General features: G+C 47.2%; 8 protein-coding genes and 2 non-coding genes across 10 annotated transcripts; 6 read left to right on the top strand and 4 right to left on the bottom strand.

Annotated features, from left to right (window-relative positions):
• Positions 1–218: 218 nt before the first annotated feature.
• YALI1_B26045r lies at positions 219–338 on the top strand. The gene has a single exon (XR_002432081.3). It is a non-coding gene; the product is annotated as a 5S ribosomal RNA (ribosomal RNA).
• A 1085-nt stretch (positions 339–1423) lies between these two features.
• Positions 1424–2539, top strand: YALI1_B26033g (uncharacterized protein; the record flags this gene model as incomplete). The annotated part of the gene is made up of 1 exon (XM_501117.3): positions 1424–2539. One exon carries the CDS (start codon positions 1424–1426, stop codon positions 2537–2539), a length of 1116 nt encoding a protein of 371 aa, XP_501117.3.
• Positions 2540–2973: 434 nt separating this feature from the next.
• On the top strand, positions 2974–3066 carry YALI1_B26017r. Its single transcript has one exon. It is a non-coding gene; the product is annotated as a tRNA-Ile (tRNA).
• Positions 3067–3212: 146 nt separating this feature from the next.
• YALI1_B25997g (uncharacterized protein) lies at positions 3213–5045 on the bottom strand (the record flags this gene model as incomplete). Its single annotated transcript, XM_501116.3, has 1 exon — positions 3213–5045. One exon carries the CDS (start codon positions 5043–5045, stop codon positions 3213–3215), a length of 1833 nt encoding a protein of 610 aa, XP_501116.1.
• An 873-nt stretch (positions 5046–5918) lies between these two features.
• On the top strand, positions 5919–7058 carry YALI1_B25988g (uncharacterized protein; the record flags this gene model as incomplete). Its single annotated transcript, XM_501115.3, has 1 exon — positions 5919–7058. One exon carries the CDS (start codon positions 5919–5921, stop codon positions 7056–7058), a length of 1140 nt encoding a protein of 379 aa, XP_501115.3.
• Positions 7059–7346: 288 nt separating this feature from the next.
• YALI1_B25963g (uncharacterized protein) lies at positions 7347–8399 on the bottom strand (the record flags this gene model as incomplete). The annotated part of the gene is made up of 1 exon (XM_501114.3): positions 7347–8399. The coding sequence occupies one exon, from the start codon at positions 8397–8399 to the stop codon at positions 7347–7349; it is 1053 nt and encodes a 350-aa protein (XP_501114.3).
• A 1099-nt stretch (positions 8400–9498) lies between these two features.
• On the top strand, positions 9499–10785 carry YALI1_B25952g (uncharacterized protein; the record flags this gene model as incomplete). The annotated part of the gene is made up of 1 exon (XM_501113.3): positions 9499–10785. The coding sequence occupies one exon, from the start codon at positions 9499–9501 to the stop codon at positions 10783–10785; it is 1287 nt and encodes a 428-aa protein (XP_501113.3).
• Positions 10786–14168: 3383 nt separating this feature from the next.
• Positions 14169–15977, top strand: YALI1_B25906g (uncharacterized protein; the record flags this gene model as incomplete). The annotated part of the gene is made up of 1 exon (XM_501111.3): positions 14169–15977. The coding sequence occupies one exon, from the start codon at positions 14169–14171 to the stop codon at positions 15975–15977; it is 1809 nt and encodes a 602-aa protein (XP_501111.1).
• Positions 15978–17597: 1620 nt separating this feature from the next.
• Positions 17598–17936, bottom strand: YALI1_B25868g (uncharacterized protein; the record flags this gene model as incomplete). The annotated part of the gene is made up of 1 exon (XM_501110.4): positions 17598–17936. One exon carries the CDS (start codon positions 17934–17936, stop codon positions 17598–17600), a length of 339 nt encoding a protein of 112 aa, XP_501110.3.
• A 2534-nt stretch (positions 17937–20470) lies between these two features.
• Positions 20471–21397, bottom strand: YALI1_B25833g (uncharacterized protein; the record flags this gene model as incomplete). Its single annotated transcript, XM_501109.3, has 1 exon — positions 20471–21397. One exon carries the CDS (start codon positions 21395–21397, stop codon positions 20471–20473), a length of 927 nt encoding a protein of 308 aa, XP_501109.3.
• Between the last annotated feature and the right edge of the window lie 685 nt (positions 21398–22082).

Raw genomic sequence — 22082 nt, 5'->3', positions numbered from 1 at the left:
ATGTTATTGAGGTTGTACAGTTTGAACTAAGTACTGTAACTGGATATATACGATACTGTAAACTGTGCTGTAGTTGTGTTTGTTACTGTAGTCAGATTCGTACGAGAGGGTCATGACGTCTTCTAGGAAAATCACGTGACCAATATGTGGTGTTTCTTTAATTCAATGGGTTACTAAGCACACAATACCTTATGAGTCAATTTGGGATCATACATTATAGTTGCGGCCATATCCTGGTGAAAATACGGCTTCCCGTCCGATCAGCCATAGTCAAGCACCAGAGAGCCTAGTTAGTATTGTAGTGGGAGACCATACGAGAATCCTAGGTGCTGCAATTCTTTTGCCACAGCGGCGGGCTTTTCTTTTTTTCTCTGTTAAGAGGCGACCTCATATCTGTGAGAGTTGCTGATGTCTTACCACTTGAGAGAGCCAGAATGGAGTATCTACTGTATGGGATTATACTGTAGACTTTTTAAGAGAGAACATCTCATCATTGAAAGAATTTATGTAATAACACCATCAACGTATTTCATGTAAGCTTCACCTGTTGGTGAGCCACAATACATTGCTATTCGACTGAAGTATACAAGTAACTCTTGCCAATGAAAATCGAGAATATTATGGACGTTTGGGATGAATGGTGAACCAGTCAACCAATTTAGTTGAAAAGTCATCCAGCTTTACCGAAGCAACGCCGTTTAAATATACTGGGGATCCACAGTTTTAGTACTTTCTGAGTGCCACATCTGTACACCACTACAGATTATAGGGTACCAAAAGACAAAAAAATGTCGGTGAAGATGATGAGATGGATTTATGAGACTCAGATGGTGACTCCAAGTGACCCAGGAAGTACATAGACAGGGGAGGTAGCGGCGCAAATAATTCTGTTGAGTTGGATGGCGTCACGATATTTTTCTATTCGCTTAAATCTCCACATTGAGGCGTCTTTTCAAGGCATCATCATTATTGACAGCCTTTGATCCGTCATGTCATGCGGCTTGGAAATGAAATTCGGCTCCGTCGTGCGGCTCGAAAATGATTGTCTCGGATAAAGCGGGGGAGTAAAGAGGTGTTTGAAGTTGTGGTAGTTTGGATGGGGAGGAATGAAGTAAAATATAAACATTTTCGTGCGGAAAAATGAAGGGTTTTTATATAAAAACCCTACTTATCTTGTCATTTAAAGCCGCTAAATGCGCTGTTACTGTAGCATACAGATAGTTAGTGAGAACATGTTGACAAACTCAATCGGATCCTCCAACCTTGTATTTATGCGCCGCACAATGAGCAAACCGCGGATCAATGCCCAGGACATGGTGTGGAGACTGTGAAAAGATATAAAAAGAGGTCCTCACCATCCATTATTTCTTCATCGACTCACAGTCTTTAGCAACCACTACATCTAACTACAACAACAACTAAAATGAAGGTCCTTCTTGTTCTCTACGACGCCGGCTCCCACGCCAAGGATGAGCCCAAGCTACTTGGATGCACTGAAAACGAGCTCGGTATCCGAGACTGGCTCGAGTCCCAGGGCCATACCCTGGTAACTACCTCTTCTAAGGATGGCGCCGACTCCGTTCTCGACAAGGAGATTGTTGATGCCGATGTTGTCATCACTACCCCCTTCCATCCCGGTTACATCAACAAGGAGAGAATTGACAAGGCCAAGAAGCTCAAGATCTGTATCACTGCCGGTGTTGGTTCTGACCATGTCGATCTAGATGCCGCCAACGCCCGAGACATTGCTGTCCTTGAAGTCACTGGCTCCAACGTTCAGTCGGTCGCTGAGCATGTTGTCATGACCATGCTTGTTCTGGTCAGAAACTTCGTCCCTGCTCATGAGCAGATCATTTCTGGTGGCTGGGACGTTGCCGCTGTCGCCAAGGACTCTTACGACCTAGAGGGTAAGGTCATTGGTACAGTTGGAGGTGGGCGAATCGGTCAGCGAGTCCTCAAGCGATGCAAGCCCTTCGACCCCATGGAGATGCTCTACTACGACTACCAGCCCATGCCCGCTGATGTCGAGAAGGAGATTGGCTGTCGACGAGTGGAGTCTCTCGAGGAGATGCTCTCTCTCTGTGACGTTGTCACCATCAACTGTCCTCTGCACGCCTCCACCAAGGGCCTCTTCAACAAGAAGCTCATCTCCCACATGAAGGATGGCGCCTGGCTCGTCAACACCGCTCGAGGAGCTATTTGTGTCACTGAGGACATTGTTGAGGCTCTCGAGTCCGGAAAGATTCGAGGCTACGGTGGTGATGTCTGGTTCCCTCAGCCCGCCCCAAAGGACCACCCCTGGAGAACAATGCGAAACAAGTACGGTGGAGGAAACGCCATGACCCCTCATATCTCTGGTACTTCTATTGATGCCCAAGGCCGATACGCTGAGGGCACCAAGAAAATCCTTGAGGTCTTCTTCTCAGGAAAGCAAGACTACCGACCCCAGGATATCATCTGTATCAACGGTCACTACGGTACCAAGGCTTACGGTGACGACAAGGAGCACAAGGAGCACAAGGAGCACGAGGTCAAATAAGCTATCAGCTCTATAGTACTGTACAGTAGGTACAATAGGATCTTGATATTACAGTAACTTATAGATGAGATATTCAAACATAACATATGTCAAAGATAGTGATACTTGTAGAAGTAAGACCGATAAATGGTAGATAAATTGCCCTTTAAATTATTATAAGCCTTACGCTTTACCCTGTAAGTATTATCAATGTCGTTCAGTACGATTTCTTCAAAGCTGGCCCGACATCTTCATTTTAAACCCATTCTTTGAACTTTTAACTTGTGTAATGTTCCATAAATCATACGTAAGCGTGAATTTTAACATCTTTCCACATATAAAATGCGTAGAGTATTATAATAAAAGCACCTTCAGACAGATTTCAGCAAATTTCGGCGAAATTTCACATTTTTAGGAATAAGAAGGAAGTCCAATTTTTTGAGTAATAATTCGACGGTCCCTTGGCCCAGTTGGTTAAGGCGTCGTGCTAATAAGAAGTTAGCCTCTTTGCCACGCGAAGATCAGCAGTTCGATCCTGCTAGGGACCATTTATTTTTGGCCCTCTGCCAATATTGCAACAAGTCGCTCATTTTTAACTACACCTACCTGTACGTACGGATCCTGTACCATGTACTGTTGATTTTTCATTATTCACTTGTTCATTTGTTAATGAAACTAATTGCTTTATATACTACTACTTCTGGTCGTTCTTCACAGTGACTCCACTCTCATAAGCCAACCACCTGAAAGTGTCTGTTCGCATATCCAGGCCAGTGACGTCCATACCGACTTTGCGTTTAGCCAGAGCAATTAAAGAAGGTCCAGTCACCTGTGTATCTTTCAATCCAATGAACTCCAGGTTGGTTAGCTTGTTCCTTTTGGTGAGAGCGTTCATCTCAATGTCTCCAAGCTTGCAGTTTGTCAGATCAAGGTGAACGAGGGTGGGTAGACGGTCTGTGAGCAGCTCAAACCAGCCAGGAACAATGTTAGACATGTAGTTTGTAAAGCTCAGTGTTTCGAGACTGGGTAGAGACAGGTTGAACAGATCATGGACTCGGGAAGGAACAAGGGTAGATCCAAGCTTCAGAGGTCCAAGGAGGTCCAAATGCAGAGATTTTAGCTGATGCAGGGATGTTGATTTGTTCAACGAGTTAAGGAAATGCGGGGTATGATGGTTGTCAAGCTTCACGTGTTGCAGCTTGGCCATGAAGTTGGGAAGGTAGCGGATCTCCATCAGATGGTTACTTGTTGCCAATTCCAGATGTGTCAGCTTTGATAACGGCCTTGTGTATTCGATAGGAATGGCCGACAGTGATAGACCTGTCAGTGTGTCTGAACAGTGTTCGACGATGCTGGCGATCTCTTTGTATGCGTTAGGAGCAAAGGTTGCCCCTAGTCGAGGAGGAATGGTATTATCTTCTACTCTCAGATGGGAAAGTGGGAGAGGAGCCTTGAAGGGCTCTGGGGTGACCACGTTGAGCGTTTTCTGGTTGTGATTGTTGATAACTTCCAAGGATATAAGTTTAGGCATACACGTGATGATGTTTCTGACAAGAGCATCTACATTGGTAGAGCTTGAGAACAGCTTGAGATGTGTGATGGTATCCGATGGCGAAGCTCGGTGTTCAGGAATCAATTCAGCTCGCTTCTTCAGGTGAGATGCAAATTTGATGGTGTTGATCCCGTCCAAAGATAAATTAATCCTTTCGATGGAGAACCAGAAAGCCCCCAGCCATTGATTGATGGCGTACTCCTGCGACTTTGAATGCATGCCTAGTAAGTTAATGACACGGATGTTGTTTTTGGCGTGTTTGAGCTCGTCCAAGTCAGTTGTGGGGGATGCCTTGGTGGCCAGCTTGAAGTACCGTTCCATAGCCTTGACGGACACAGGACGGTCCTTGGGAGCAGCAGAGAAGTTGATCCGGCTGTTCCAAACATGACGCATGCTCTCGATGGTCGTCTGCCATGTCTTAGATACACGCATGCTTCTCACAACGGTGCGGAACGGCACATGCGTGAAGATGTTTTCCACCACCTCTGCAGGTAAAGTGGTCATAGGATCTATGCATGTCTTTGGCGTTACTTCGGTAAGACTCCCTGTTTCCGTCAGTGACGATTTTGAAGTCCTCTGGGTCGTCTGTGTCGGTTTCTCCTGCTTAAAACTGCTATCCAATCTCCTCTGAACCACTTCCATCTGACTCTTGAGAACATGTCTCAACTTGTCGTCCTCAGGACACCGTTTGAGCCCTATCTGGTACATCTTCAAAGCAGCGTCATCCTTGTTGTTCTCCTGCAAAATTTTGCCTATTGTCAGGTACCCTGGGCTTTGTGTCGGCATCAGATCAATGACGTACTTGGAGTATTCAATGGCTTTGGTGAAGTCTGTAGGTGCCACCTTGGACGCCATGTTCTTGTACACCTTGGCAAGGTTTTCTTTGATTTTTTGCGTCTTGGCTTCATCCTGGCTGCGTTTGAGCGCGTCAGACAACTTTTTGCGTAGTACTTTGAGCTCTTCGAGTGTTGACATGGTGGTGAAGACGCGTTTCACGCATCACGGATTGGGATTGATTAAGTTGTGAGAGCCAGCTTGGGATAACGTGCGTGGAGAGGATAATGATGTGTGGAATACACTAAATAATGCTGTAATACAAGTAGCCCTGTTTGAAAACAGAGAAAACGGGAAGCAAACATTGCTTGTACAGTAGCGTCTTACAATATGATTTCCTTAATGAATTATCACTTGCTTAGTAAGCTTCCTTGTAATTGGCTACATGGGATTTCATCAATTGGAAAAACAGAAAAAATAATGACCCTTCAAAAGTCTGTTGAGACTGACTCACGCAGATCCCACCATTCATGAACATCTAGCTACTGTAGCTACTCTGGCGAGATCTCGCCCACTTCATCTCCTCAGATCACTGTAAGGATAGAGAAGACAATCACACAGAGCGCTTACTACTGGTACGCCTCTTACTCTGGTTACTTCTACGCTTGAAATCGCCCCACTATTGTCTCTTTCAGGCACATGTGTTTGCTTCTTCCTGTTTTTTTATTTTTTTCACACTGCTTGTCAGGTTCTACCGCCAGCCCATACCAGCCTAATAACGTAACTCTAAGCATCAATTTGTTTGCCCAAAAAGGTGAGGCAAACTGCACGCTAAAAGAAGTTAACAGAAGGACAGTACATACTGTACAGTGGGAGCAGAGAGGACCTTCTAGAACTGGATGTTAGGTGGTATGAATGGAATGTCATTGTTTCATGAGGAAGCCATACTGCTGTAATTGACAGCAACTGGTTTAACATTCAGATTAGCCTTCTTTTTGTGCCCATAGTCTAGCTCTTGTTCTGTTGTATAGCATTGCGACATTGTCCAAAGGGTCTGTGAGGTTGACTCGCATAATGCAGGTGGGAAATTTTGATAAGGCGCGTGAGAATCACCACTTGACAAAACCCACATTCACTCCACCACACGCAGAAAATCTCCAATATATCACACACAACATGGCGGGATTATCGGCATCCAGATGGGCGAAAAAGGCGGCAGAGCTGAAGGAAGCAAACGCCGCAAGCAACACAGACAAGAACAACAAAACTGAGAACTCGACAACATCAGCAAAATCGGCTGCCTCGCCCTCCAAAAACGACAGACCAGTATCCTCTTCGACAGTCTCTGTCTTTTCAGAGAAGGACTCGTCAGAGTCCGACAGCGACGTTGACAACTCGTCGACCATGTCGCCAGCAGCGATGGCCTTTGCTGCTCGTCTTAGTAAGCCTGAACCCAAGAAGGAGGAAGAGCCACATACGCCGACCACCAGTCCCCGGAAGACCCTGGGCCAGTCACGATGGGCCAAGAAGAGCGACGCAAAGATTGACACAAAGACAGACGCAAAGACAGAGACAAAAATCGACCCCAAGGATGTGCCACTCATCAGTACGCCTCCCAAAGGTCCTGCTTCCGAATACAAAAAGAACGGCTCTGTATCTGCCAACGATCTTCGATCACGCCTAGCACCTCCGTCAGCACGTGTAGCTCCGTTCGAGACTGTTCCCGACGATGTGGCAAAGCAGCAGCGACGAGAACTACGTGAGAGAGAGCGGGAGACCTATCGACAGAAGAAGATGGGCCACACTCGTGAATGGGATGAAAGCCAGACCCAGCCTCAGCACAATGGCCATAACGGCCACAACGGCCATAGCGGCCATAATAATGAGCCCAAAGAACGACGCAACTCTCGAAACGGTCACGTCAGACGGGACTCGATGAACCACCACAAACCCGACCACCACTCAAAACTGGACGCGCGGTTCGAAAAGAAACCAAAGGGACGGCTGCCAGAGCGACAGGAACGCCCAGAACGACAGGCACCTAAGAAACAGGCGCCTACTCCTGCTCCTGCAAAGACAGCTGCTTCCTCAAAACCCAAGGAGCCAACTGCCGAGGAGAAGGAGGCTCTGCGAATCAAGTTTGAGGAGCACCTCAAGCTATCCGAGTCCAAAAACTTTGCCTGGGACGATGACGAGGATGACATGTGGGCGTAGAACAGCTGCGATGAGACATTTACACGACACAAACACATTTACACAGAGACTGTATTATATACGTAATTATAATTTATTATTGTAATATTTTCCAATCGTGAGTGGTGGGACAAGTATCAAAACAGTACGAGTACAAGCATACCATACTGTAGTTTCATGCATAAAAATACAAGTACAGAATGTACAGTATGTACTTGAAGTTGTGTTCTGTTACGCTATAAGGGGGACTACTGTACCCTGCTCAATCTCATTCTCACAAGTATTTGTAATTTGTGTGTTGTTAGTGTCCTAGTGGTGACTCCACTCACTTCCATGCTTCAAAAGCTTCTCTGATTCAGAAACCTCCTGTTCAAACTCGAACATTGCATTGGCCAAGGTGTGGATCTGTTCACTGAGAGAGTTGACTTGGGGAAGGTACGTTTCGAGCTCTGAGCTGGCTGGGACTAACTGCTTATATCCTGCCAGTTCTGACAAAAGGCTCTTGAGGTGGTTGACGACTTGAAGAATCTCCATGTGTCTGCTGAGACTGACGGAGGCAATGAGATTAATCTTTGTGGGAGTCTTGGTGATGTCCAGAGAGGTGTCCGTAGAAAATTCGTCTTCTCCTACGACTGTTATGTCCTCCTGATATTCCTTCTCTTGATTCTGAGCCACCTCGTCCTCCTTACCTTCGATGGTCGTCAAAGTCTGGGTTTGAATCTGTGTGTGGAGTTCCTGAAGTTGGTCTCTGAGGTCAGTAATTTCAGCCTTCAGCGTGCCGTTCTTGTGGTTCAGCATGGTGTTGTCTGCGTCCCGTTTCTCGCTCGAATCATGTAGCTTCTCGATTTCGTTTTCCAACTTCCTGATCACTCGTGTCAAGTCCTTCTTGTCGCTCTTAAGTCTCTTTCTCTCCTTGATCACGTTGTCGATTTCGCTCTTCTCAATCACCCCAAAGCCGAGCTTTTTGGCCTTCTCTGCGAACCCCAGCTGTTGATGTAGGAGCTTCTTGTCAGGTACATCGCTGTCGGATGCGCCGTCTGCAACTTCCTGAATAATAGACAGCACCGGACCAGTGAAGCTGAATCTGGAAGGGATGGATCCCCGTTCAATGGAGTTAAGGAAGGTTGATACAGAGGAGCTCTCGTCTTCGCTGGGAGCGAAATCGCTGTCGATGAAGTAGCTACAGTCGAATTTGTCGTCAGCACTGAAATATGCGCTATCAGAATCTGAGTCACTGGAATCGTCGAACTTTAGCAACTTCACATCTCTCTCATCTTCACCATCAGCATCATGAATGGATCGTTTGGTGGTCTGTCGAGTCTGAGGGTGGGCTCTGGGGCTGTTGGTAGTAGAAGAAGTCATGTTAGGTTGTTTTGTAGGTTGTTGTTGTAGGCTTTTGTTGTTTATATATCCTTCCACCGCTACTGCCTCACCATTTTGCCACAAGTTGGCGAGCCGTCTATCTCGACTTCATCCTAACAAGCAGCCCCAACTGGGCACCACGTGTTTCATTGTATGTACAAGTAGTTTCGCAGGTGGTTAGACTTATTCCAAGGGCGGAGCCTGCTCCGACAATCAATTCCGTTCGACTCCTCGTTTATTGTACGGTATTCTCACTCTTCGCGTATTCGTACTGTGCGCATCAAATAGTTGTGCTAAATTTATGATATTGCCCGTATTAATGTAATTATGTAATTACTTCGTTGGTTTTTTTGGTTGGAATTTAGGGGCTTAATGGTTGGACTTGGGGGAGGGGAAGACATGAAACAACCCCACCAATGTGCGAGAACACCATGCATAATATGTCACTGACGAGACCATCAGTGGGAGGGGGTATGCCAGTATTGCAGCCCACTCAAATGCCCATACGAACACTGTGCAGAGTAAATACAAAATCAGAACAAACCGAATAAATTCAAATAAAATTCAACACAAAACCTGACTCAATCAATACTCCTCTCTCATTTCAACCATTCAGTCAACTTCTTCCTTCCCCAGAAGGCACTATCAATCTCTTCCCTGAGAGCTTGAAGGTGACCATCTGCTTCCTTCGTTTCCATCTTGTAAGCCTGGATCCACGCCTGTCTTTTGATTAGATATTCCTCCAGGATCATATTCTCCGTAATATGGGGTAGTTCTACGCCGTTGTGCATGTTTGTAAAAATATTGGCACACAACATGCCAACATCTCCCTTGATATCCCCACAGGCATAATCTGGCTTTATCTGAGACAACCTCAAAAAATTGGAGTCGTGCCAGAATTGAGTCGTGCCAGAATTTTGTCATGACTCTCAATTTTTGGTAGATGGTATTGAATGAGAAGAAATTTGAACAATAAGAAGCCTTTTGTTAAATTGACAACCTTCTCAAATCATTCCTTCTTTCTAGATCATTTCCATCACCATTTTTCCGACTTTTCCCAATATCCGGAAACAGCCCCAATCAGCCCCATTGGAGATATATGAGTACCAGGTCCGGGATCCATACACTGCAAACCACCGCCATGTCAAAAACAACTACTGCTACAGCTAGCTTGCCGCCTGACGTCATTGCCGTTGTTGCCCAGTACGTTGACAGCGACACTCTGGTCGACATGAGCTGGGTTTGCAAAGACTGGAGATCTGCCATTACCGACCATCACTTCAAAGAGGCACTTCGAGACACAAACCCGCTGTTTCAAAGAAGTCTGACGTTCCGGAAAACCTTCAGAGACTGTGCATTGACTCACAGGGCTCGAATGAAGTCTGACAGACGACCTCTGTCCACACCTCTGAGCCTCGATTGGAGCTTTTGTGAACACAAACATGACCAGAAGCTTCCCTGGGACTTCTACTGTCTAGGCAAGTTTCGAGCCCAGGATATCGAGAACGTCTACTCTGTCTCCTGCTTAGATACCCACAACTACGGCCTGCATGACTCAACGCGGTTTCGAGTGGCTCCTCTTACCATCAACCTTTACAATGAGCAATGGTGGATAGACACCTTGTTTGAAGACGATGTGTACACGGGTCAGTACGGACTGACAATCCATCACGAAGGAATAGCAAAAAACTTTCACATGATTGCGTCGACTCCTGAAATGCTAGTTGTGCTTATTGACGAGAAGAAACCCAAGATACTGATCAAGTATGCGGAGAGCCAGGAGACGACTTATGTGGTTGACGACTACAACAAAGATTTCGACTCAGAGACATTTGTATTTGCAGCTGGATCAGTGGCTATATTCCGAACAGTAGATGAAGATTTTATAGAGCAGTTTTACGTTCTGGCAGGTTCAGGAGCCACTCCTCTGTACAGTCGCAAAAAGCCAGTCTTCAGGCGCATGTTCTACTTCATATACGACGGGACCATCTGGGAGATATTTGACCAGTTTCAGGAGGGCATGATGGTCATCCAGGACCTGTTCTTTAATCTTCCAAGCATGTCTTTCAAGTACGATACAAGCCATGACAAGAAGAAGTGGAAGGACTCCAACATCACCATGGACTATAACTGGTGGGCCGTGCATGACCCCTGTCAGAATTACAGATATGTGGTGATATACGGCGTCTATAACGCCAAGTACGTGATTGACATGCTGGAGAGGAAGGTGATCACATGGGATTGTACCGTCACCATGAGCGACCGTCTGCTAGTAGGGATTTCACAGGGCAAAATTTGTATGCACATTTACAGTTACGATGTGCTGTATTCAATCTGGAAGGACGAGGTGGTGTATGAGGATGGTGTTAGTCGGGTGGACCTTTGAGTTGCCACAGTAGTAACATGATAACAAATACCCATGTAGTCCAATCACATCATTTCGTTTCTTCAATGAAGAAATAAAGGACTCCGTCTATCCAGAAATATCTGTCTTACTTCTAGTACATGCTGTACCCTGTATCAGTTCTTACGTACAGTGGCCAGAGACGAATGGGTGTGTTCTCCGAAGGAGCTACAGTACGCTGGGATCTCGCTGGGTATGTACTGTTAAATGAATATTCCCTATCTCGTTTTAATACTCTTATCTCGACGCCCTCTGTCAGCCACAAGCATAATACTATCAGAGCTCAGACACTTATCTACATGTAGACTTGCAACATGTCTATTGCTAATTACTTTTGAGACATGGTTTCCATATTTCTTTTCTCATAGCGTAGCGACTCTCGACTCAGCTTACCCGGCTTACGACCATCATTTCATAGGTCTCTTTTATCAGGCATCTACTGAATTAACAGTGACAATGCAGAGAGTCCCACTGTCTGTTTTTGTCCATTTGGCCTATAGTCTGAAGGAAGACTCAGGTGATTTCCCCGCTCGTTCCTGTTGGGGATCCCAAAAGGAGCACAACGGTAACTGGTATTCGAACTACTGTAGTTGTTATGCTGTCACCCGCAATCACCCGCAGTTCAGGCTCTCCTCAGGGGCAGCATGTCAATCACTTCCTAGATCTTCTGCCAAGGTGCCGAGCATAACTATAGATAAGAGGGGAGGCAGAATTATCCGAAAGACGCAAACTTGGGCAATCGCCAGTGATAACAACAGTTTTTTCGGACCGGAAAACCGGAAAAAACTCAGTCTTCCTCGACCTGGGCTCACGTGACGCTATACGAGGACGAAAAATTTGACAGTTGTGAATCCAAATTAACCACAGCCAATGGGTAAAATCGTAACTGTAAGACTCAGCATCCCCTCTGTGCAGGTGACCTTGGTGTGTTTCTCTTGGTCATCGTTCTGGTCTAAACAGGCTTGTGATTCTGGGCTACTTGTAGATTGATAACTACCGCCTTGCTGCTAGAGGACCTATAACCCGACCTTGGGCGGAAAAAAAGACAGAGTTCGATGAGCTTTGATATGGCTACTTGGAGTAAGACACGGTCGGTTAGACTCTCCTCTTGACGTTTAGTTCCTGGAAACGTTTGAATCGCGTGTAAGATAGCGAGGGAATGTGAGAGGCTTAGATTTAAGGAATGAATCTTCTGCTACAAGTAGACATACGTAGAAGTGGGCTTGAGTCACCAGAGTATGTTGGGGCCGCGACTTCTCCATACATTTGACATTTCCATCCCCTCAACACAACAATATTCCTTCCCGGGGGAGCAGACCTCACTCGCCTTACTCGCCTCGCTTTCCTTCCTTCCGTCCTTCCTTGTTTCGCCCTCCTTGTTCGAATACGAAATTATTGCGTGCCCCTCTGCCGGGCGCTCCACACTTTGGAGCCTAAATGTGCATACGGTTTTTGACGTGCATAATATCGGTCGGGTGCCCCAGAGCGAGTGGCCCGAACTGACAAATGAACGTCCTGCAACTCTGTTAGCAAACTTAACCCTGTTGAATTTGGGTTGTAGGAACGCCACCTGTCAAGCGCCTTGTCTACCAGGCACCCTACACCAAGCTTTGATGGAATGAGGGGACGTTTCCTGTCACATCATCGCCAAGCCATGAAATATTATCGCAATAGTTAAATAAACGACTATTGAGAATGAAACCCGTTGCTCTTACGAGATATGTACGAGTACGATATTTTGTACGTTCCTTGTGTTGCTCCCGACATGTACTCAGAAGTGTAGTGCATACTCCTGCCAACGTTCCATGTACAAGTAGCTACAGTACACACAGATACTGCATCTTGAAACGAGGGGACGAAGACCCACTTGGAGGCTGGATTACCTTACCAGGCAGTTTGGGGCAGTTTCGGCATTTGGACATCCGAATTTCTGTGGCTTACCATTTTGTTTCCCCTCATGGGGGGTCTCACGGTAATTGATTTGTGTTCTCCCCCGCCATGTTCTCTATTGGAGCCTTACGATCTGGAACGGCTAGTGTCATGCTAGTCCCAACATACGGGTCTATGACGACACCACACCTGCGTAAATTCTGCTATTTGGACTGTTGGCCAATGTGAATGTTCAAAAAAGGAGCTTGTAACGAAATGCTGCCCGGTGGTCAGAGGGAGACAGCGTGTTTGCAGGCTTGGCAAAGTTGATAACGTGACCTGAGAAAGATGGAGACAGATGAGCCGCGGCGATGCCGTTCCGTGACGTCGAGACAAACGCGACGTAGTTTTTCGTGCCAGCCTTCTCCTCAAACTCTTCCCCACATTGCTTATTGGTTAGCGGTGTGTTTAGTGTGAAACCTCTAGATCCAGAGCGCCAACTCTCCCAAGCGTCTTTGAATGCACTGAATGTTGGAAAGACGAAATGTATCGGTTCTATTCCATCTATTTCAAATCAAGTTCATTTCATTCTCACACCACAAAGTCGACTTTTCGATTTCTGCAACCGACTTTGGACAGTCGGCAAACTTTATCGTTGTCTCGCGTGGCAATGTTTTTGCCTTTTTTACAGTCGCTAGACTTTTCTTTTCATTATCATCTTTAGCAGCAGTATAAGCTCCTGACAGCCAAAAGGAGAAGGACAACAGATAGCGACTTGTGCTCATCAATAGACAAGGGGAGCTGGCCGAGGTCAACAGGGTTGGCTTTAGTTATAGTCGGGTATGTCAGGCAACTGAACTGAGACAAGCAATCCCCGTAAATATCATTACCTATAGCCACCCGCTGGGGCCTCCCTACAGCCACACAGCGTCACATGGCACAGCCTTATCACCCCCCGATATCGCTGCTAACGCTGGATCCATGCTTCTGGAGCGTCAACTTATCTGGCGCGTAGCCAATCACAGCCCAGCCTCTTTATCAAGGAACCATGCGTCCAACAAGCGAAGGGTCGGTTGCATGGTCATTTCAACTTTATGCCGAGCCCACCGGGGTCATTTTACTTTTGTCATCTTGCGGAATAAAGACGTCATGCACTATGAGGCATATATCGGTTAGAGGACCAGATACGCGGGCCCAGTAAAAATGTCAGTTTCGCGCCCACAAGGCACGGACACAGCGTAATATTAAGCATCCCCTCTTATCTCCAAGCCTTATCTAAATAGCACGGCTCTGGACTGCCGTCTTTAGAGCTATCTATATTAGCGTTCCAAACACATTAACGTTAGGAGGTTATTACGGGCTAAGCTTCGCTCTGACGTATGAACCCAATAAACTCACATTTCTCACACTACTCATACACCTGTTGTGGGGAACTCATCACGTATATATAGAGCCATACAATCCTACGTAATGAGACCCATCACTCATCCTGTGCTATGAACGACATTGAAAAAAACCAAGACGCCGCATCGGTGGCTTCCTACTCCAAGCAGGATGCTCCGGCTTATGACGATGAGCCCTCAGCCATCGGCTCTGTGCACGAGCACAAGGCTGGCAAGTGGCAGAACTTCAAGGATTCGTTCAAGCCCGCTGATCTGTCGCAATACGACACCACAGGCATGACCGAGGTCGAGAAGGCCGCCCTTGCTACTGCCAACTCTCCCCTGTCTCGAGGTCTCAAGCCCCGACATCTTCAGATGATTGCTATCGGTGGTTCTATCGGTACCGGTCTTTTTGTCGGTTCTGGAACTTCCCTGGCCACCGGTGGCCCTGCCGCTCTTCTGATTGCTTACGGTATCATTGGAGTCATGCTGTTTTGCACTGTCCACGCTCTCGGTGAGCTTGCTTGTACCTTCCCTGTTGCTGGTTCTTTCGCTACTTACTCTACTCGATTTATCCACCCCGCTTGGGGCTTTGCCATGGGCTGGAATTATACCATGTCCTGGTTTGTTGTGCTTCCTCTCGAACTTGTCGCCGCATCCATCACAGTCAACTTCTGGCAGGACATGAACCACACAGATATTAACAACGCCGCTTGGATCGCCATCTTCTGGGCCTTGATTGTCTGCATCAACTTATTTGGAGTTAAGGGATACGGAGAAGCCGAATTTGTCTTTTCTCTTACCAAGGTTGTTGCCATTCTCGGTTTCTGCATTCTCGGAATCGTGCTGGTCGCAGGAGGAGGACCCCATCAGGGCTACATTGGAGGTAAGTGGTGGCACCGACTTCCCGAGGGAACCGTCGGACCCCGAGGAGGAGCCTTTGCCCACGCGTTTAAGGGTGTCTGTGCTACCTTCGTGTCTGCTGCCTTCGCCTTCACTGGAACTGAGCTGGTAGGTCTGGCTGCCGCCGAGACCGAGAACCCCCGAAAGATGCTTCCCTCCGCCACCAAGCAGGTCTTCTGGCGAATTCTCATCTTCTACATCGTCTCTCTTACACTGGTCGGTCTCCTTGTTCCTTTCGATGAACCCCATCTTCTCAAGGGTTCTTCTTCCGTCGATGCCACTGCCTCCCCCTTCGTCATTGCCATCCGAAACGCTGGAATTTCTGGTCTTCCTTCCGTTATGAATGTTGTTATCATGATTGCTGTTCTTTCTGTCGGTAACTCCGCTGTCTACGGTTTCTCTCGAACCATTGCTGGTCTGGCTGCTATGGGCCATGCCCCCAAGTGGTTCGCCTACATTGACCGACAGGGACGGCCCATTGTCGGTATTCTCGTTGTTTCATTTTGGGGTCTGTTTGCCTTCATTTGTGCCGCTCCTGTCGCTACCCAGAACGCCGTTTTTGGCTGGCTCATGGCTTTGTCTGGTCTCGCCTCTATCTTCACTTGGGGTTCTATCAATCTCTGTCATATCCGATTCCGACTGGCTCTTAAGAAACAAGGACGAACCACCCGAGAGCTTGTCTTCACTGCTGCACTTGGTATCTGGGGTTCCGTTCTTGGTCTTACTCTCAACTGTCTGGTTCTGATCGCCCAGTTCTGGATCGCTTTGTTCCCTATTGGAGCCCCCAAGCCTACTGCTGAGGCTTTCTTCAACGCTTACCTCGCTGCCCCTGTCGTCCTCTTCTTTGCTCTCGTTTGGCTCGTCTGGAAGCGAGACCCTTGGCTCTCCATTGACCAGCTCGATATCGATACTGGACGACGTGACACCGATCTGGTCAAGCTGGAGGCCGAGCTTGAGCAGGAGCGATACGAGCTTTCCCAGCGCAAGTGGTTCTACCGAGTCTACAAGGCCTGGTGTTAGAACGTTTCAAGAAATTTATTTCTTGGAAACACTCCTTTATTTATTATAATTAATGATGTTTGAAAAAATACTGTATATTCACGTATATGTGAATACTGTGTACATAGTATGAGTTCTCGTAGTAGTGAGAGGATATTTGTGAGTGGAGCGGTCTATACCACGAGTACGAGTACACAAGTATGTACAGTAGATCATGAATCAAGCGAGACACGGATACCACCCCGAGAGCCTCCTACAGAATACAATGTATATGGTTTCTAGTGTATAGGTTAGTGTTGATGGGCTAACTAGAAGTACATACTGTACTGGAACTTCATGGTACACCATAGACCAGGAAGAGCAGCCTTAAAGGTTATGATAGGGGAATAGTCATCTGATTGTTGCAACTCGTTCTTTACCTTGATTCAACTACTTTTTACTCGTGCCCTCAGAAGTATCATGGTGAGAGGATGCATGCTTCTATGAGTGTTATGAAAGATAACTACACGTAACCTCCTGTATATCAGTCCATTCGCTGAACATTACACGTACAGTATTCGTACTGGTACTTGTACTCCAAGCACACTTTGTGCCTTTCTCCCTGCACAAATATTCCTCTCTACTACAATTGTAGTTTGTCCATTGTACGGTCCCTTGAGGCATCCACAATTCCTTAAGTCCGTAATGCCTCGAATCGCGATGTATTTAGTCTCTTCGCTGCATCAGTTAGCCAGCTCGTGAACGGCGCTCGGTAAATCCGCACCAGAAGCCTCGCTGAGTTTTGACTATCTGAGCGATTTGCAACATGATCCACAGACAGCGTCAGCCGTGTCCCTCATCTCCGAGAAACGAAATGTGAAATTGTAAATTCAGGGGTGAAAATTTTGACTACTTGTAGTGTGGATGAATAACGGGTTAGCTGGACTGTGACAGGTGGTTAGATTTGTTAATGAGATAGATACAACCATTTACATAAGTTCATTGTGTATTAAATAGCCTCGATATCAATATAATGAAGGATTCTACCCCACTTTTTTTACTAAAAAAAGGCGTATGCATGGCACTGGTGTCTCCAGCTCAAACGGAACTTCTAGACCCTGATTTAACTACAGTAAGAGTACACCCCCGATTGGCCTGCAGAATGGAACAAATACACACAATTATTGATTGTTTTTCCTATCTCTACACTTCGTCTTGAGCTATCAACTCGACACAGTTCTTCATTTAGCTCCATACACCGCTATGACACCAACTCTACATCGGGTTAGCGTACGTAAATAAACATTGCGAGGCGGAAATGATTCAGGAACTTCAAAGTCATGTTTCATCGTGAATACGTGAGCGTTGAGAGAACTCCTTATTCTCGTATTTGTCCTAAATAATGAATCAGCTCATGATTCCGGCGTGTTAGCTAACGCACACGGGTCATCCAGCAAGAGTGTTCCAATCGATCTACATTGTTTACAATTGTCACGATCAGTAGATTCCAGAATGAATACAAACACGCTACAAATACGAATACTCGTCCTACTTGTAGTTGTAGAAACTTGAAACCACTGCAAATGTGACTGCAAGAAGTTCGGCCGTTCACGGCCTTCGTCATTAGATAAATATTACTGAGTCTATATGCGCTTTTCGAATCTAAAAGAGAAGGGGCAGGCCAACGGCAGCAAGAGCGATGGGAGCAGCAGTCTTCATGGCACCGGCGTTCTTCTTGTGGTGGGTGGCTGCCTTAGGGAAGTATGCGGGCTGGGAATCGGATCCAGTAGCATCAGCGTCCTGGGGAGCGAAGACGAGATTGGAAGAGGTGGTGGCGATCACGGAGGTGTTGGCAGTCCAGGTAGCATCGGGGCCAATGGCGCTGTAGGGGGCCTCCTTGGCACCGTGGTGGGTGGCAATAGTGGCAGTGGCGAACTCGGCGTCCAGAGGGGCACGTAAGCGGCCAGGGGCAACGGCGGGGAGGAGAGCGAGGGCGAGCATTATGGTAAGTGTGTGGGAGGAGAGTGGAGTGAGATGGGTCTAGAGAGTATATATGAGAAAGCTGTGAGCCAAAGCGAGCCAAATCGCGCAATTAGGATTCCGAGAAAGTGTCTACACACGGGTGTGTGCAACTTAACGGAGCGAGAAAGGGGTTGATAGAGAAGGAATTAAGTGATAGTAAAACCAGGAAAACAGTAATTGTCCGCTCAGGACCCATATTATCAGCTTCAATTGCTCAGTCTTCAGCCCTCCACAGTTTTTCGGACCCCTCGGAGTTAGTATTTACATTTTGTTTGTGGGTGTATAAACGGCATAAGTCGGCCCAAAAGAGACATGCGCATACACACCAACAAAGACCGCCTTCCTTTTTGGGTAAAGAGCTCTTGTGTAGGAGCGGGATATTAATGTCGTCTGCCCCGATGATGCGGCGTCATGTGCAAATAGGCCGCCAAGCGATGCCCTGCGGCATTTACGAGAAGCACGCCTGTCAGAACCACAACCAGATGACATATAACGGCGTGGTGTTTGTTTACGTCGTCCGGCGGCATTAAAATTCATCTACTTGTACTGTAGTTAATACAGTCAGACTCGCTATTAGTGCACACTCAAAAGGCTCAAATTTTAACGTCTATCATTGGGGGAAAAGGAGGCACCTGAAAGGCACCTGAAAAGCAGATTGAGTTAAATGTGTGCATGGCAGACAACCAGGTTGTAAAAATTGACAGCAAATTGCATCCAGTAGTTGCTGAATGGGACCATTCTTAGGCTGTTATAGAGGTGGGACTGAGTGTGTCTATGCCTTTGACTTGTTGGCTGATACGTGTTGGTGTTTCGCGGACATATACAAGGCTAAACTAGTGACTGCTCTGCAACAACGGCTCTCTTATTGGTCGATCGGTCCGAGTAACCATCCGTCTGGGCAAGCGTAAGTGTACTATCCACTGAGTGCATAGATGAGGAAAGGGGTATTGGGGTGAATCGATCATACAGTGGCTCCTACGGGAAATTGGCACTGCGTGAGACAGAGTCGTACTTGGCTGTTGTATTGTCGTATGTGTATCTATAGTGCTTCTTTACCGCTTGTAGCAGAGTGGTTAGGATGCTGTTTTAATGCTGTATTACACCTCGCTTAACAAGGTTGAAATTGTTATCAAGAAGAATATCAAGTAATGTCAGTTACAATCGACAGAACTCGGTACAGTCCTGTGGGAAGCAGAGAATTAGTCAAAAAGCACTCATGTATATTACTGTCCGTCGGCTACTGCACAGTATGTACTGTCACGATCAAATCCAGAACATCTTGATACATTCCAAATCTGCAGCCGTGTGACTACAAGTAGTGAAGCTCAGGATGTTTGGAAAGCTGGAGACACCATAACTACAGTATGTACTTCTACTTGTAGGTACAAGTATTATCACTCTGGGTCATTATGGGATATTACTGTACATGGTATATGATATGAAAATATAGCTGGGATCCACCATCCGATCTCATTTGATCGATGTTCCAAACTTTTGTCTATATTCCTTGGTCCTCCAATGAGTATCGTATTTTCTGAAGCACTTGTACCCATAGCCGTGCAACTCAGAAACCATAGCAGCACACATTACAGTATGTACGTAGCTACTGGGACGGGACGAGTAGCGACCACATGTAGTGGTCAACAGAACGTCTTTCTTATATTCTCGTTTCGTTCTCGTATTAGACACCCGATAACGCTATTATACAATTTGAGCTGACTAAGCGTCTATGCATCTCACTGCTGTTCTATCACCACAGCAACCACATTTCTCGTCTTACGTTATCCCAACTTTATGTTCACCACCTCGTTTAGGTTCCCAATGTTTACATCTGAAAACAGCGGCAACCTTGTTTTCGTATATAAACACGAGCGTGTCTGGAAGTAAATAATAACAGATGGTGTGTTTTGTAACAGGACAGCAACCATCAGCGACATCCCCCAACCCATAGCACAAGCTACAAGCATCTGGACCATGCCCTAGCCCTCCGAAGTGCACTAATACGCGCCCTAACCTTTTTACAAGGTCCCTCGTACCCGTTTAGTCGTATTGTAGTATGCCGTAGACAGGTCAGCCGTGTACCGTGTGCTAACAGGTTTTGTGGGCAGGTACTACTTGTAGATAGAATGTCTTCCTTATTCTACAGCCGCACTGTCGTATGTAGCCTAACACACACTTGAATCACGTCTTTCCATTGAGTCTCCCAGAGTCAGCCACACCCCTGTACATTCCAACGTTCATCCCACCAAGCTTGTGTCTCTGTTATGTTTCACATTGAGCTCGAGACACGAGCTGGAAAATAAAATGACCGTTATACGATGAATGTGAAGAACATACATGTATGATTGAATGAATGGTTGTTGATTGAAATGGAGGGGTTAATAGCACCCTATACAATGAATGCCGTAGATCTATCGTTTGTAGCCAACATGCAAACACCTTGACCTGCATCTAAGAATGTCGGACTAGCCAAAAGGGTCAATTACTAAATAAATATCTATCTAACTCATCGCTTAAAGAAGAGCGGCCAGGGGAGCGGCAAGCAGAATGGCGGGGATGACCATGTGAGCGCCGGTGTTGGCCTTCTCGGTGGAGCCGGAGGCAGAGGCAGCGGCAGCAGAAGCAGAGCCGGAGCCGGAGGCTCGGGCGGATCCAGAGGCGGATCCAGAGGCCTTGGCAGAGCCAGAAGCTCTGCCGGAGCCGGAAGCGGTGACGAGGGCAGAGCCAGAGTCAGAGGCAGGGACGGAGTTGGTGAGAACGCCGGATGCGCCAGAGGGAGCAGAGGCGACAGAGATGGAGTCGCCAGCACCAGCACCAGCAACAGCGGTACCGTTGGAGGAGGAGGTGGCCTCGGCGGCGGCGGCGGTACCGTTCTGGGACTGCAGAGCAGAGGCAGAAGCGAGGATAGCCAGAGCGGCGGAGTCAGTGATGGAGGTTCCGTTCTCAGCCAGGCCAGAGAGAGCAGCGTCAATGGAAGCCTGCTGCTCACCGTTCTGGATCAGAGCGGCGGCGGCAGAAGAGACAGCGGCGGGGTCGTAGGAGGTCTCGGTCATGGTAAGCAAAGCAGAGATGTCGGTGGGGAAAGAGGCGGAGGTACCAAAACCAATGTCGCCAGCGGCGGGCAGAGAGACAGTAGCCAGGTTGATAGACGAGTCAGACATTATTAAGGAGTGTGTGTGTGGTGTTAAGGAAGGACCGTAGTAGATGAAGAGGAGGAGTTGTGGGAAGCACGCGAAGTATATATATGGGCCACTCTCTTTTTTTTTGTCTGCTCCCTTCTGCCTCCTCGTGTACGGAGATCGTTTCTGGTTTCGGTTAGAGTTTTGGTTTAGCTCCATGCTTCGGCTGTGTTTAGTGGATAATGGGAAGGGTGCTAGTTCCATGTGGGGGCCGGAGGGGTCTCCTTGGTTTGTGGTCGCATGACGTGTGCAATTTTGCATCTTTTTCTGGCCAAAATTCGCTTCATTTATTTGGTTCACTTCTCGCTTACTACTCGCTAATGTCTCGCTTCTCTCCCCCCACTACGCCCCCTCCTACATATACCACGCTTATAGTCTCACAAACGCCTACCTCGGTCAAGCTTTGTCTGTCCAAAGCTAATGTGAAGGGTTCATGCTATATATAAGTGTCAGGGGGTTAGTCGCGGTGAGGGGCAGCCCACGGGATCGCTCGGGAGAGGTCTCAGAGTGTATTTTCCAGGAGTCTGGACATATGTACGCGTTAAAAGTTCCTCTTTTGGACCAAGTGCTATTTATTACGCCTTTTATCCGATTATTTCTGGTTTTCTGCTTGCTATTGCCGTTTTTACTTTCCCTCTTTATTAACCTCCTCCTACCCCGCCCGTAGGCCCATTTCCCCAAACGGTAGAACTACTGCACCTCCAAAGTCAATTACCTGCATGGACGGGTTCCAAGCGTCAGCAGAAAAGAGTGCAAGGAAAACGAGCGCGTGAAAATCCGACGATCCAGGGATATCGAAGGAGGTGGGTGTCGATCCCACGCCAATTACGAGTAAATTACGCGTCTCGATAGGAGCGCTGAGCCGACAATTACGAGTACACCATGGTGTTACGATCCCTGTCTTTCCTTCAAGCTACAACATGTACGAGTGGTTGACCCCACCCCA

Source organism: Yarrowia lipolytica, chromosome 1B, assembly GCF_001761485.1.
Source record: "Yarrowia lipolytica chromosome 1B, complete sequence".
In the NCBI taxonomy this organism is placed as follows: Eukaryota; Fungi; Ascomycota; class Dipodascomycetes; order Dipodascales; genus Yarrowia; species Yarrowia lipolytica.
This window is presented reverse-complemented; position numbering and strand designations above follow the sequence as displayed.